This window comes from Mytilus californianus, unplaced genomic scaffold (assembly GCF_021869535.1).
Source record: "Mytilus californianus isolate M0D057914Y unplaced genomic scaffold, xbMytCali1.0.p SCAF_14, whole genome shotgun sequence".
In the NCBI taxonomy this organism is placed as follows: Eukaryota; Metazoa; Mollusca; class Bivalvia; order Mytilida; family Mytilidae; genus Mytilus; species Mytilus californianus.
The window spans coordinates 30,449,492-30,463,509 of NW_026262626.1; the positions used below are offsets into that span (position 1 = coordinate 30,449,492).

At 32.9% G+C, this 14,018-nt stretch overlaps 1 protein-coding gene and 1 long non-coding RNA gene across 3 annotated transcripts in view; one reads left to right on the forward strand and one right to left on the reverse strand.

Moving 5' to 3' along the window:
- LOC127724785 (uncharacterized) overlaps nucleotides 1-14,018 on the reverse strand; it is an 87,361-nt gene that overhangs the window by 60,770 nt on the left and 12,573 nt on the right. The window lies entirely within an intron of this gene.
- LOC127724745 (translocator protein-like) overlaps nucleotides 4,112-14,018 on the forward strand; it is a 28,255-nt gene continuing 18,348 nt past the window's right edge. The window contains exons 1-2 of one of the 2 annotated variants that reach the window (XM_052231840.1): nucleotides 4,112-4,212; nucleotides 12,526-12,627. In XM_052231840.1, the coding sequence (XP_052087800.1) occupies nucleotides 4,204-4,212; nucleotides 12,526-12,627 (111 nt within the window). In that variant the 5' untranslated portion in view covers nucleotides 4,112-4,203. Of the gene's footprint in view, nucleotides 4,227-12,525; nucleotides 12,628-14,018 lie in introns of both variants that reach the window. The other variant, XM_052231841.1, reaches the window with a different exon arrangement.

The window sequence follows — 14,018 nt, forward strand, 5'->3', positions numbered from 1 at the left end:
ACTGTAAATTCAGAAATTATTTCGAGGTTTTTACTTATGCGAATAAAGTAGGATTCATTGGTTTTTATCTATGCGAATATTGCAACTAGGTGAGTATCGCAATAATAAGAACTCGCATTCTGAATTATTTTGTCCATTCTATAAAAATAGCAATAATAAATGCAGTCAATAATTTCTGAATTTATACTGTAGAATACTAGAACAGGATTCATTTTAAAGACATGTTTTATCGCATTAATTCTACAGTCTTAAAATGGTGTCTTTTGGGGGTATTCATTAATCGCAAAGGGGATTGGAATGCTTTGGGAGTACGCAAAGATACTTTAAAATAAACAAACGACCTTGATTGAACATTGACCTTTTGTGACACAAAAAAAAACAAAACCCATATGTATAAAAATGACATTGAACTTTGACATTTTGTGACACAAAAAAGACAAATATGGAAGAAAATAAAAACATGTTTCGAAATTGACCTTTCGCCTTTAGTTGCTTACATCGACGTCATTTGGACTCGGATGGCTAGTTGTGTCATTTGCAATCACATCACTTCTTCTTATTTTTATGCCAAAATCAAATAAAACGATGAAACAAAAAAATAGACTACACATACAAGATTAAAAAAATTTATTTTGATTTTTATCATTGGGAAAAGTACAAATAAAACGCAGAACCAACCATACCCTATAGTGTCCTCTTACAGATCTATTCACATGGAATAGCTGAAAACCAACCTTGGTTAAGGTAAAATTCACACAAATTTCTTTTTTGACATATGAGGGAATCAAAACATGCTTTATAGTATCCCCTACAATCCCCCCTACACATGACATACTGGGGGATCAAGCATGGCCTATACTATCTTGCAAGCTATTTTATGGTCCCATCTTATGGACATGTAGAAAAGCTCCTTAAGTCACATATACTTGACACACATAAGCATTTACCATTCCCTGGTATGTTATCCTACTACAGTCCCATATACTTGACACCAGTAGGAATCATAAGTAGACTTGAACAATGTCCTTTAGTATCTTACTTAAGACCCATACACTTTGCATATGTGGGTGTCAGGCAATCATGCCCTATGGTATCCTCATATATTCCCATCTACTTGATATTTCTGGAAATCAACCACGCCCTATGTATTCTCCTACCATCTCACTTAGTTGACATAAGTGGGAAAGCGTGTCCCTCAACCGTCTAATATATTTGGCATAAGTAGGAATCAACCATGCCCTTTGGCATTTCCATATCCCACCTACTTTACATTATTAGGAATTAAACATACCCTACTGTATCCTCCAATCGTCCCATATACTTGTCATAAGTAGGAATCAACCATGCCCTATGATAGCTTTCTATAATCTTCGTGACCCACGTGACATAGATAGGAATCAACCATGCCAAATAGTATAGTCCCACCTGGTTGGCATATTTGGAAACTATAACCAGTACTATGGTAGCCTCCTATAATCCCGTATACTTGACATAAGTAGGAATCACCCATGCCATATATGGTATCCTTATGTAGTCCCACTTGGTTGGCATGAGTGAGAATCAACCATACCCTATGATATCCTCCCATAGTCCCATCTACTTGACATAAGTAGGAACCAACCATACCCTTTGTTTTCTGTCTACAGTCCCACCTATTAGAATCAAATCATGCCACATGGTATCCTTTCACAATCACACCTACTTGGAATAAGTAGGAACCAACCATGCTCTATATTATCTTTCTATAGTCCTGCTCATTTGACATATTTCGTAATCAACTTTGCGCTATTTTATCCTCCTTAGGTCCCACCTACTTGACATAAGTAGGCACGGATCATGCCATATAGTATCTTATTAGAGTCCCATCTAATAGAGATAGTTTTTTTTCTTCTTCATTTTAATACGCCCGTTTACGGGACGTGTTATTGCATACCGTTGTCCGTCTGTCCGTCAGTTTGTCCGTCCGTCCGTCAGTCTTCAGTGGACAATAACTAAAAAACGCTTCAACCAATTTTCATGAAACTATGGTGAATTGTATATATCTATTGACGTAAATAGATATAAGAAGATGTGGTATGAGTGCCAATGAGACAACTCTCCATCCAAGTCAAAATTTTTAAAGTAAACCATTATAGGTCACAGTAGCTCCTTTTGATTTTTATAAATTTTGGATTTTACGTTTCCGCGTTTATTCATAAAAAAAGGGGGGATTTCTAGTTTTCGGACAATAACTCAAAAATGCTTTCAGTAGTTTTCATGAAACTTTGGTGACTGGTTTATATCTATTGAAATAAGCTCCCTTTAGTTTGTTTTTTTTTATAAATTTTTGGTATGACATTGAGGATAATGGAACTTTATTCGTTGAAAAGCGATTGGCGTACCATGCGCTCATGGCGCAGCTTATTATTTTGTGTTAACAATGAACGAGTAGTCTTTGATTTTGTATACAACAATAACTCTTTGAATTTGCATGTAACTTTTTTTTTACTTAAACTGTAAAGTTTTCAAATGAGTTAAAGTATACACCGAAGAAAATATAATATAACTTACCATAATGCAATGTTTATCATGTTTAAGTAGTAAAAATTGATTTGTATTTTTCAGCAGCAAAGAATTTAAATGGGTAGCTATTTTTTGATAGAAGCAAGTCAACAGGTTAGTATACTATTCCCATGTATTTTATACAAGAGCGATCAAATTATTCATACGGAGATGACCTCCGAAAACTAGAAACATAAATATACATAAACGTACATCGTATCATAATGACGATTTTTCTAGGTCTGTTTGCTTTCATGTTATATATTTAAAATTTATGTATATCATCATTTTACCTGCATAAGAATGCTTTTTGTAGGCCGGATGAGTCAACGAAATTGTTATTCCTGGCGTAATCCTTGTTATACTTTCCAATGTTGACATTCTTTCCTTTTTAATGAATGAACCACATCCTGAACACACGCGCAACCCATCTCCACTCAAGGTCAAATAAATGGCGCATGAATATACGGATTCAAATGAATTGAATTATTGACTTGCAAGTCAACAATACATCACTGATGTTTTTCTTTTTACCTTTCTTGACGAAATTTAAACAAATTGACTGCTAATAGCGAAATAGTATTCCGCTTTAATAAAAGTTTGAAACAAAAAAAAAATCATGCTGAGGTCAAATAAAGGGTGCATGATTTTTTTTGTTTAATTCAAAGCTATAATGACCCTTTTAAAAACGAACACATTATCAAACTGAAAGTTTTTGGAACGATAATGCCTTAAACTTTATAATCGTGCAAAAATATCATGTCAGGCGGTTGTTTTGTAGAAACTATTACATGAAGAAATAAAATATCCGTGTAAACTTTGGACAAGGTACGATAAGCCCCCGTTTTGGCCCCCCTATTTTCTTATTTTTCAAATTTTGTTTTGGAAAGCTACTTATCATGTTAAAATATTCCCTGAGGTTTGTAGTTTGTTTGGATGAACTTCAAAACCATTAATTTCAGCAACTGGGTGAGGTGAGGGGGGTAAATTTCCGTTATTATTCAGATATTGTAATTATTATTCACTTTGGAGGTGTTCCGAACAACGATCTTTTAGTTTTTAAGTGCCTGCGCCAACGTAACTCAGGAATTTTTTTATAACAATGTCATTATCACTGTTTTTGCTGTCTAGATCGCCATAATTTTCTCCGGGTGCTATTAAATTTTAAGAAACACAGGCCAAAAATCGTAATTTTTCCTACTTTTGGCGTTTTTGATGCCCTTTCAACCCCCTCACCTCACCTAGTTGCTGAAATTAATGGTTTTGAAGTTCATCCAAACAAACTTCAAACCTAAGGAAATATTTCAACATAATAAGTAGCTTTCCAAAACAAAATTTGAAAAATGAGAAAATAGGGGGGCCAAAACGGGGGCTTATCGTACCTTGTCCTTTCTGCTGTTTTTTTTTCTATGAAATATTAAACTGTCCTGGCAGATATTTTTAAAAATTTGAAAACGATACAAATAATGTTAGTACATATTCTGTTCTTGAGTCAAACAAAAGTTATAATTTAAAACGTATCAAAATAATTGATTTTACCTGTCCTGTATTTAGGCCTTCCCAAAATAATCCGCGAAAAGGGAAGTAATCTATACTAAACAGACATTTTCGATGAATGCTTTATAAATAGCTGTCTACATTTCTGGGGTTGCAGAATATTGGATGTCAAGGGTAATTAGATTCTGGTAAATCTACAAATCTTGAAAAAAGCAAAGACGGGACGAACTGTCAAATAATTTTCAGTTAATCAGTTGGATTGAACATTTGAACTTGAAGATAACTTATTCCGTAGGGGGCGTGATAGTCCAATATTGGCAATAATTATGACATCTTGAAAGGCTATTATATTTTTTTCTTTGACGCCTTACATCGACAGGAAGGCGTCAAGCAAAAATTTGAAATAGCCTTCCAAGAAGTCATAATTATTTGGACTAGGGGCGTGAGCACAGGCACTTAATTGAATTTGTTTCTATTCATCATGTTCATGGGAAGGTCGACTATACATATTAAAGAAGCTTCTATTATATATGGATAGTCGACCTTCCCATGGATAGAAAAAAGTGATTGTGGGCGTGAGATTTTCTTAGTAGTCATCTGTCGTACTTCAACTTCATTTAATACTGAGCCTCCTCATAGGGTTTTTGATTATGTGATTACTTGGCCGTTTTTATAGTGATTATTTTATTACCAGACCAAATATTTCATGATTATTTGATAATCTAGGACTGTATTTTTGATTATTTGATTTTCTTGTTTAAAAAAAATTAATGATTATGTGATTATATTGGCAAAACATTTGTGATTATGTGATTACTTGGACACCCCCTTGAGGGGCATCATTAGTCCTCAAAATCCATACTGGTCATCTAATACAGGTCTCAATAGTTAGCGACAAGTAGACTAATTTAGGGTCAAGTAGACTAATTTAGCGACAAGAATACTAATTTAGTGATAGAGGAAGATACTTGTTCGAGAAAATAGGGACTGTTGAGTCTTTTTTTATTTATTATCAAATTATAAAGGATGTTTAAAATATAAATATATGACTTTTTTCATCATAAATGAATCAAAGTTTATGTAGAGTTGCATGGTTGAATGAACTCTCCAAAACCAAATGACCATTAGGTATACAGCGATACAGGAACATAGGTTAGATATACTGTTCCCAGATCGATATTGATCATATATTAAAGCTATGCTTTACAGGGTGCTTTTATTTTGAGAATATGAAGCTTCATTTGTAGACTACTCAGCATGATGCTTTTGTAATCTGAAGGATTTATATTAATCTTTATTATTTCTATGTAATACTCAAACACCTGTATTGTTACAAATATAGATTATACAGAAAATAGGTGCAAAGTATAAATAGCAGCAAAATTTGAAGCTTTATAAATCGAGTAATCAACTGTAATTTACTGATTTTTTTTCTATAAGTTTATATGTTTTCATAGAATATAGACTTTCTTGTCACTAAATTCGTCTTCTTGTCACCATATTTTGTCTTCTTTATTTTTTTGCTAAAATGGTTCTTCTTGTCGATAACTAGTGAGAACATGTTGGACTAAGCTTTCTAATAACCTACATGAACATGATGAAAAAAACCAATGGTTATAAATGACAATTATTAAAACTTGGAAACTGCCTGATAGTAAATTTTATGTAAAAAATATTTTCATAGAAAAATTGAAAGGAATAGATATATTTATGGAGTTGAAAATGAAGCTATTTTATGCCCTAAACAATAATGATAATCAACAAAAATCAATTTCGTAAATTTCTTCTAATTTAAACATATTTTGATTTTGAACCCTTCTTATACAAGAGACATGCATAGTATTTGAGATTGGGAAACATAGAAAATCTCGCCAATGTCATGTGTGTTAACTCATTCCCTAACGAGATTACTTAAATCAACTGACCTGTATTCTGCTGGTGTGGAAACAAGACGTTTCGGTCATGGAGCCAGTTCGGCCTTGGTCGATCGGGCGTTGGTCGTTTCAGCCATGTAATAAAGCCATACTTTTATTTTATATTAAAATAGATTTTGTTATATATACTTTCATTTATTTACCTTTTATAACTTTAAAAAATAGCTTTATTACAGTTTTAGTCCTGATGTATATATAAAAAAAAAAGAAAAGTTTTATAACAATTTTATTTGCTCAAAGATACAAATAGGATCGGACACAAGTTTAACGAACTTGTGAAGTCTTCTCTTTTACATAATATTACAATTACAATTATACAGAGCATGCACAGTTCAATAGATCTATCTTAAAGGTAATAGTAAATTGAGGCATTTGCACAGATAAAAAAAGCCTAACACAATAAACAAGGAAAAGAATAGAGAATTGAGAAAAAAAGAAAAAGAAATAAAAAAGAAAAAAAAGAAAATAAAAATGATAAATAAATAAATGAAACTCTGTGGACACAGTGTTTTTGTTTATTCATGTCTTTGTTGATTATACTACAAGGAATCTTTTTGATTTTTTTATAAATTTGAAGACTTCTTTAAAGATTTGAATTAAGAAATGTAATTCATTTTCTACCTCATTTTTTCCACATTTACAACAAATTCTATTTTCTCTTGATATGTTTTTATATCTTCCAGTTTCTATAAAAAATTTGTGTGATGATATTCTTAACCTGCAAAATGCTTTTCTTAATTAAAAGTTTTTAATAACACTAAAATAATTCTCTGAACCAAAATTTCTTTTTACAGAAAAGAAAGTATCTAATTTTATCTTATTTTTCCAATCACTTATGTATTTTTATGCCCACGCCGTAGCAGAGGGGGCCTTAAGTTTTACCCTTGTCCGCCTGTACGTCCGTCTGTATGTCCCAAAATTGGTTTCCATTCTCTAACTTTAGTTTGCCTCAACCAAATGTTATGAAACTTATAAACTATGCTTATAAACTCAAAACACAGATCAAGTTTGAATTTTGGTGGCATCACTTTTACCGTTCTAGAGTTATGTCCCTTTACAAATGGAAAAATTGCTGGTTTCCGTTCTCTAACTTTAGTTTGCCTCAACCAAATGTTATGAAACTTATACACAATGCTAATTACCACAAAACACAGATCAAGTTTGAATTTTGGTGGCGTCACTTGAACTGTTCTAGAGTTATGCCCCTTTATAAATGGAAAAATTGCAAAATTTTTAGTTTCCGTTCTCTAAACTTAAGTTTGCCTCAACCAAATGTTATGAAACTTTTACACAATGTTTATTACCAAAAAACACAGATCAAGTTTGAATTTTGGTGGTGTCACATTTACAGTTCTAGAGTTATGCCCCTTTACAAATGGAAACATTACTGAATTTTTCGTTTCCGTTCTCTAACTTTAGTTTGCCTCAGCCAAATGTTATGAAACTTATACACAATACTTAATACAACAAAACACAGATCAAATTTGAATTTTGGTGGTGTCACTTTTACTGCTCTAGAGTTATGCCCCTGCCTCAGCCAAATGTTATGAAACTTATGCACAATGCTAATTACCACAAAACACAGATCAAGTTTGAATTTTGGTGGTGTCACTTTTACCGTTCTAGAGTTATGCCCCTTTACAAATGGAAAAATTGCTGAATTTTTCATTTCCGTTCTCTAACATAAGTTTGCCTCAACTTAATGTTATGAAACCTATACACAATGCTTATTACCACAAAACTCAGATCAAGTACAACTTTGGGTAGCGTCACTTTTACAGTTCTTGAGTTTTGTCCCTTTATAACGTTATATGCAAGCGGGGGCATCATCTGTGTCCCATGGACACATTCCCAATTTTTTGTGTAAAGCTTGGTTTAAATTAATTGAAACCAAATTTTCTTTTACTAGAAGTCAGAACATCTTCTTTAATATCTATTTCAGTTTCTGACCAGTTTTCACTCATATTCTACATGTAGTTCCATGAGACTTTAGGGTCTAATAAGTAAAATTTTTGTCTGAAATACTTAAGATTTGATATTCAATGTTAATTTAATTTACTGTTTAAAGATTGTTCAACAGCTGCCAAACAATTGTTTGTCAAGTTTATTAAGTTAATTTAAATGACTCACTTATAAAAATATATAAGCTATGGCCAAATACTAATTCCCAGGTATGAGCAAGGAACAAATTAAATATTATTTTTTGATTTAGACAAAATAATTATAAAGATTTTTTTCAAAGAAAATTGGAATCAAATTCAACAACCAAATTGAAAAACAGTGAAAAAAAGGATCAAATTGATATTGTCACTGTCTAATAAATGATACTTACATGTAATCGTCATATAAACACATGGTTGTTAGTGACAAAGAATTAAGATAATGATAACTAATTCTCAGTTTAGTGAAGCATTTTCTTATAAAGAAGTCATGAGAAGCTAAATAAAATTCTCTATCCAGGTTAAGTTTTGAATATTTATATAAAAGAGAGGCAAAAGATACCGAAGGGACATTCAAACTCATAAGTCAAAAATAAACTGACAACGCTATGTCAAAAAACGAAAAAATAACAAAAGGCAAACAACAGTGTATAAAACACAACATAGAAATAAGAGCTCAGCTAGGTGCTTCAGAAGGGTAAGCAGATCCTGTTCCACATATGGCACCTGTCATGCTGCTCATGTAAGTACAAACCAGGTGATAAGTTTAATTCAGTAGGTCACATTAGAGGAAAGAGGACAGGATTGTGGTTACAACAATTAGAACATATTCATCATCATCTGTGAAACAGATATTTCATAAAGGTCAACCAACTCTTAATAGTGTCCAGAAAAGTTTCGAAGGGATGATTTCAACTTCACCACTTGGAACTCTTGGTTTAAAGGCTTGCTTGTGAGCAGCAACCCTCTATCAAGGAAATCCTAGCTCTAGGATATCGTATAAACTAGGAGATATATATACTCCATATACAGGCGCTGCATGAATTTTGCTACATAGAAATAGAATGTTCACAGTTGGGAAGCTGAAATCATCTCTTTTGTAGTAAAGTTTTGTTCTCAACAGACCCTCATTGTCAATTTCTAGATGTAAGTCAAGATATGAGGCAGACTTAACTGTATCTGTTGTATCCTTTATTTCAAGTTAATTATAAAGTAACAGTTTACTATTTTCATCAAAGCTATATATTTATTTTGAAATTTAATTTTTACATTTTTCTATTACCGGTTATCAATTTTTAATCAAGGGCTTTAGAAACTTCACTTGATTGAAATCTCTGCAATTAGTTATTTTATCTAAAAGGTCTGGGTTAGGTGAAATATTCTTACAATATGTAAACAAAGAATATGTATTATGCATTAGTCAGGCAGGTTTTACAATATAAATGCTTCTATAAGTAGAGGAATTATATAATCAGAATTCAGTCTTGCTAAGTAAGATAAAGACTGTCAAATATGAAATGTTCCAGAGGTATTCTTCCTAATTCTACTCTGAACAGAGTATTATTTAGATTAAGAGTTTATTAAGAATTGTAGAAAATGGAAAGGTTTAGATCATACTCCAGTGTTGTCTTTACTTTTATTCTGAAAAAAAAGGCTTTCCTTTGACCACACACTCTACTGTGACCATGTGTGTATGGAAACACTATTGTGATCATACATGCATGATAACACCACATGCATGTATGTATGATTACACCACTGTGACTATTCATGTATGGGAACACCACTGTGCTCATACATGTATGGTTACACCACTGTGATTATTCATGTATGGGAACACCACTGTGATCATGTATGTATGGTTACACCACTGTGATCATGTATGTATGATTATACCATTGTGACGATGCATGTATGGTCACACCACTGTGACCATACAAGTATGGTTACACCACTGTGATCATGCAAGTATGGTCGCACAACTGTGGTCATGCACGTATGGTCACGACACTGTGACGTGATCTGTTTTTATAGTTTTAGCCTGAAATCATTATAAAAACATAACCAATCAACAAAGACTTACCATAACAGCAATCTACTCTCAAAACAGATTTACTACTATCTGTCAGGTCATATGGTTCATATTCGTACTTGTTTGCTTGTTTGTCAGAGTATGTGGAATGGAATTTATCCCAATTTAATCATTTTCAGTCCATGTTTGAGCATTATTCTTTGTTAGTGAAGGAAACAATTACTTTTAAGGTTGAGTGATATGTCCATTTTGTTATCAAACATGAAATGTGACTTTTTATACGACCGCAAAAATTAAAAAATTTTTGGTCGTATATTGGTATGACGTTGGCGTCGTTGGCGTCGTCGTCGTCCGGCGTCGTCCGAAGACACATTGGTTTTCGCACTCTAACTTTAGTTTAAGTGAATGGATCTCCATGAAATTTTACGCTTAGGTTCAATACCACGAAAGGAAGGTTGGGATTGATTTTGGGGGTTATGGTACCAACAGTTAAGGAATTAGGGGCCAAAAAGGGGCCAAAAATAAGCATTTTTGTAACTTCCAGACAATAACTTGTGTGTAAGTGTATGGATCTCTCTGACATTGTACAACAAGGTTCCTTATCACAAAGGGAAGGCTGTAATTGATTTTGGGGGTAATTGCCTCAAAATTTTAGGAATTACGGGCAAAAAAAGGGGCAAAAAACAAGCATTTTTCTAGTTTCATGACAATAACTTGTGTGTAAGTGTTTGGATGTTTCTGAAATTGTACTACAAGGTTCCATATCACAAAGGGAAAGCTGGAATTGAGTTTGGGGGTAATTGCCCGAAACGTTTAGGAATTGGGGGCCAAAAAGGGGCCAAAAATAAGCATTTTTCTAGTTTCCAGACAATAACTTGTGTTCAAGTGTATGGATCTCTCTGAAATTGTACTGCAAGGTACCATACCACAAAGGGAAGGCTGGGATTGAGTTTGGAGGTGATGAATCATAAGGGGGTTCAAAAAATTTGGGGGGGGGGGATTTTTTTTTTCTTTTTTTTTCTTTTTTTCCTTTTTTTTTTCTTTTAAAATTTTCCATTTTAAGTTGGTTATTTCTGATTTATATTTAAAAGCAAGTAATAATGATATGGTAGGAGATACACACCAAACAGGATGTGTAAATTATTATATAATAAGTATTGTGCAATAGCAAGAAATTTTCAATTGCACAGTATTGCACAATAGCAAGAAATCTTCAATTGCACAGTATTGCGCAATAGCAAGAAATCTTCAATTGCACAGTATTGCGCAATAGCAAGAAATATCCAATAGCACAATATTGCGCAATAGCAAGAAATTGTCAATTGTACAGTATTGCGCAATAGCAAGAAATATTCAATTGCACAGTATTGTGCAAAAGAAGATACTTCCTATAAATTGCTTATTTCTTGATCAATTTCAATGGGGTTTTATTCTTGAATTCTTGGGGTTCTTTAATATGCTGAATCTAACCGTGTATTAAGTTTTTGGATTTTGGGCCCCGTTTTTAAATTGGTCCACATTGAGGTCCAAAGGGTCCAAAATTAAACTTTGTTTGATTTCATCAAAAATTGAATTATTGGGGTTCTTTGATATGCCGAATCTAACCATGTATTTAGATTCTTAATTTTTGGTTCCGTTTTCAAATTGGTCTACATTAAGGTCCAAAGGGTCCAAAATTAAACTTAGTTTGATTTTAACAAAAATTGAATTTTTAGGGTTCTTTGATATGCTGAATCTAAACATGTATTTAGATTTTTGATTATGGGCCCAGTTTTCAAGTTGGTCCAAATCGGGGTCCAAAATTAAACTTTGTTTGATTTCAACAAAAATTGAATATATGGGGTTCTTTGATATGCTGAATCTAACCATGTATTTAGATTTTTGATTTTTGGGCCCCGTTATCAACTTTGTCCACATTGAGGTCAAAAGGGTCCAAAATTAAACATTTTTTGATTTTATCAAAAATTGAATTCTTGGGGTTCTTTGATATGCTGAATCTAACCATGTATTTACATTTTGGATATTGGACCATAATAGGTGAATGTCCAATTTAAAATTTTTAAGTTCTTAGACCACATTCATTCTGTGTCAGAAACCTATGCTGTGTCAAATATTTAATCACAATCCAAATTCAGAGCTGTATCAAGCTTGAATGTTGTGTCCATACTTGCCCCAACTGTTCATGGTTCAACCTCTGCGGTCGTATCAAGCTGCGCCCTGCGGAGCATTTTATTTATGTTTATGTTGTTTCAACTAGCTAATACCAGAAGTAATGATCAAATTCTGGATTATTTTGAAAAATTCTGCATTTGTTTGATGAAATAAACAGAACACCATAGATAATAGGAAATTCTCTATCGAAACAAAATCCTTTAAAAAATAATACCTCATACAGTGAGACCGAGACCTTTATCGACTTGAATGTCGTCCAGTGCTTTTTATCAGATGTGACCTGTGCCTACACATATTTTAGTATTTTTGTACACTGTATAAATGAATCTTGGGTGTATGTCTTACATAGATTTTGTCTTTTGAATACATAGTTTTGGTTGGCAAGTGAAATTTTGATTTTCCTTTACAGATGTCAGACTACATTGCACCAGTGGGAGCTTCTCTACTACCTCATATTGGAGGAATCTTAGGTGGTTTTGTAACAAAAAAGAACATGAAAACATGGTTTGAAGTAGGTGCACTCTCTTAATAAAGCTTATATAGAAAATAATTTAGAAATTAGTAATAAGCTTATTGCAAGCATTCAGAGTTTAAGCTAGGATTCTGAGGGTTTATTTTGCATGATACGAAACCCAAATTTTTTTAGGTAACAGCATAAAACTACGGCAGTTAGTGCATGGGCTTAAAGAATTTCTGTCCTTAGCTGAGGGTCTTGATGTGGTTTACAGAATAGAGAATGTAGGTAAAAAAGTTAAAACTGGAAAAAAAATGGAACAAAAAAATAAAGGATAGATCATGGGATGCTAATGTATAAAAAAAAGAGAATAATTTGCAAAATAAATTAAGAATATTATTGAATTATGCACATGAATAAATAGTTTTTATCTCACATGGCCCAAAGAGCCAATTTTAGGTTTTTTTATCACTTCGTTTCCATCATCCCTTAATGTATTTAATAAATCTGTGAAACCAAGGGTCCCAAAATGGTCATATTTTCCAGGCATGACATGGTATTTGGGATTTACTGTAAAAAACAAGCCCATTTCAACTGATTTTTGTCGAGCCTGCGACTTCTGTCGCAGAAAGCTTGACATAGGGATAGTGATCCGACGGCGTTAAGTAACTACTTAAAAGCTTTATATTTTAAAAGGTGGAAGACCTGGATACCTCTTACTTTATATATACCAGATAGATGCCTTATGTTATGAAATTTTTGTTGTCATATGTCCATTGTCCTTGACCTCATTTTCATGGTTCAGTGACTACTTGAAAAAAAAGTTAAGATATTTTGTAATGTTAATTTCTCTATATGTAATATGTGCGTACCTTGCAAGGTCCTCTTGCCTGTCAGACAGTTTTCATCTGACCTCGACCCCATTTCATGGATCAGTGAACAAGGTTAAGTTTTCGTTGTCAAGTCCATATCTCAGATACTTTAAGCAATAGGTCTACTATATTTGGTGTATGGAATGGTTGTAAGGTGTACATGTCCAACTGGCAGGTGTCATCTGACCTTGACCTCATTTTCATGGTTCAATGGTTAAAGTGAAGTTTTTGTGTTTAGGTCTTTTTTTCAAAAATACTATATGCAATAGGTCAACTATATTTGGTGCATGGAATGATTGTAAGGTGTATATGTCTATCTGGAAGGTATCATCTGACCTTGAACTCATTTTCATGGTTCATTGGTCAATTTTTAAGTTTTCATGGTTAAGTTCGTTTCTAAGAAACTATAAGCAATAGGTCAATTATATTTGGTGTATGGAATGATTGTAAGGTGTATTTCTGGTTTGGTTTATCTGACCATGACCTCATTTTCTTGGATCATGTTAAGTTTATGTGATACTTGTAGTAATGCATTATATTTAGGACTATCAACATAAAATCAATGGTCAGTAAAGC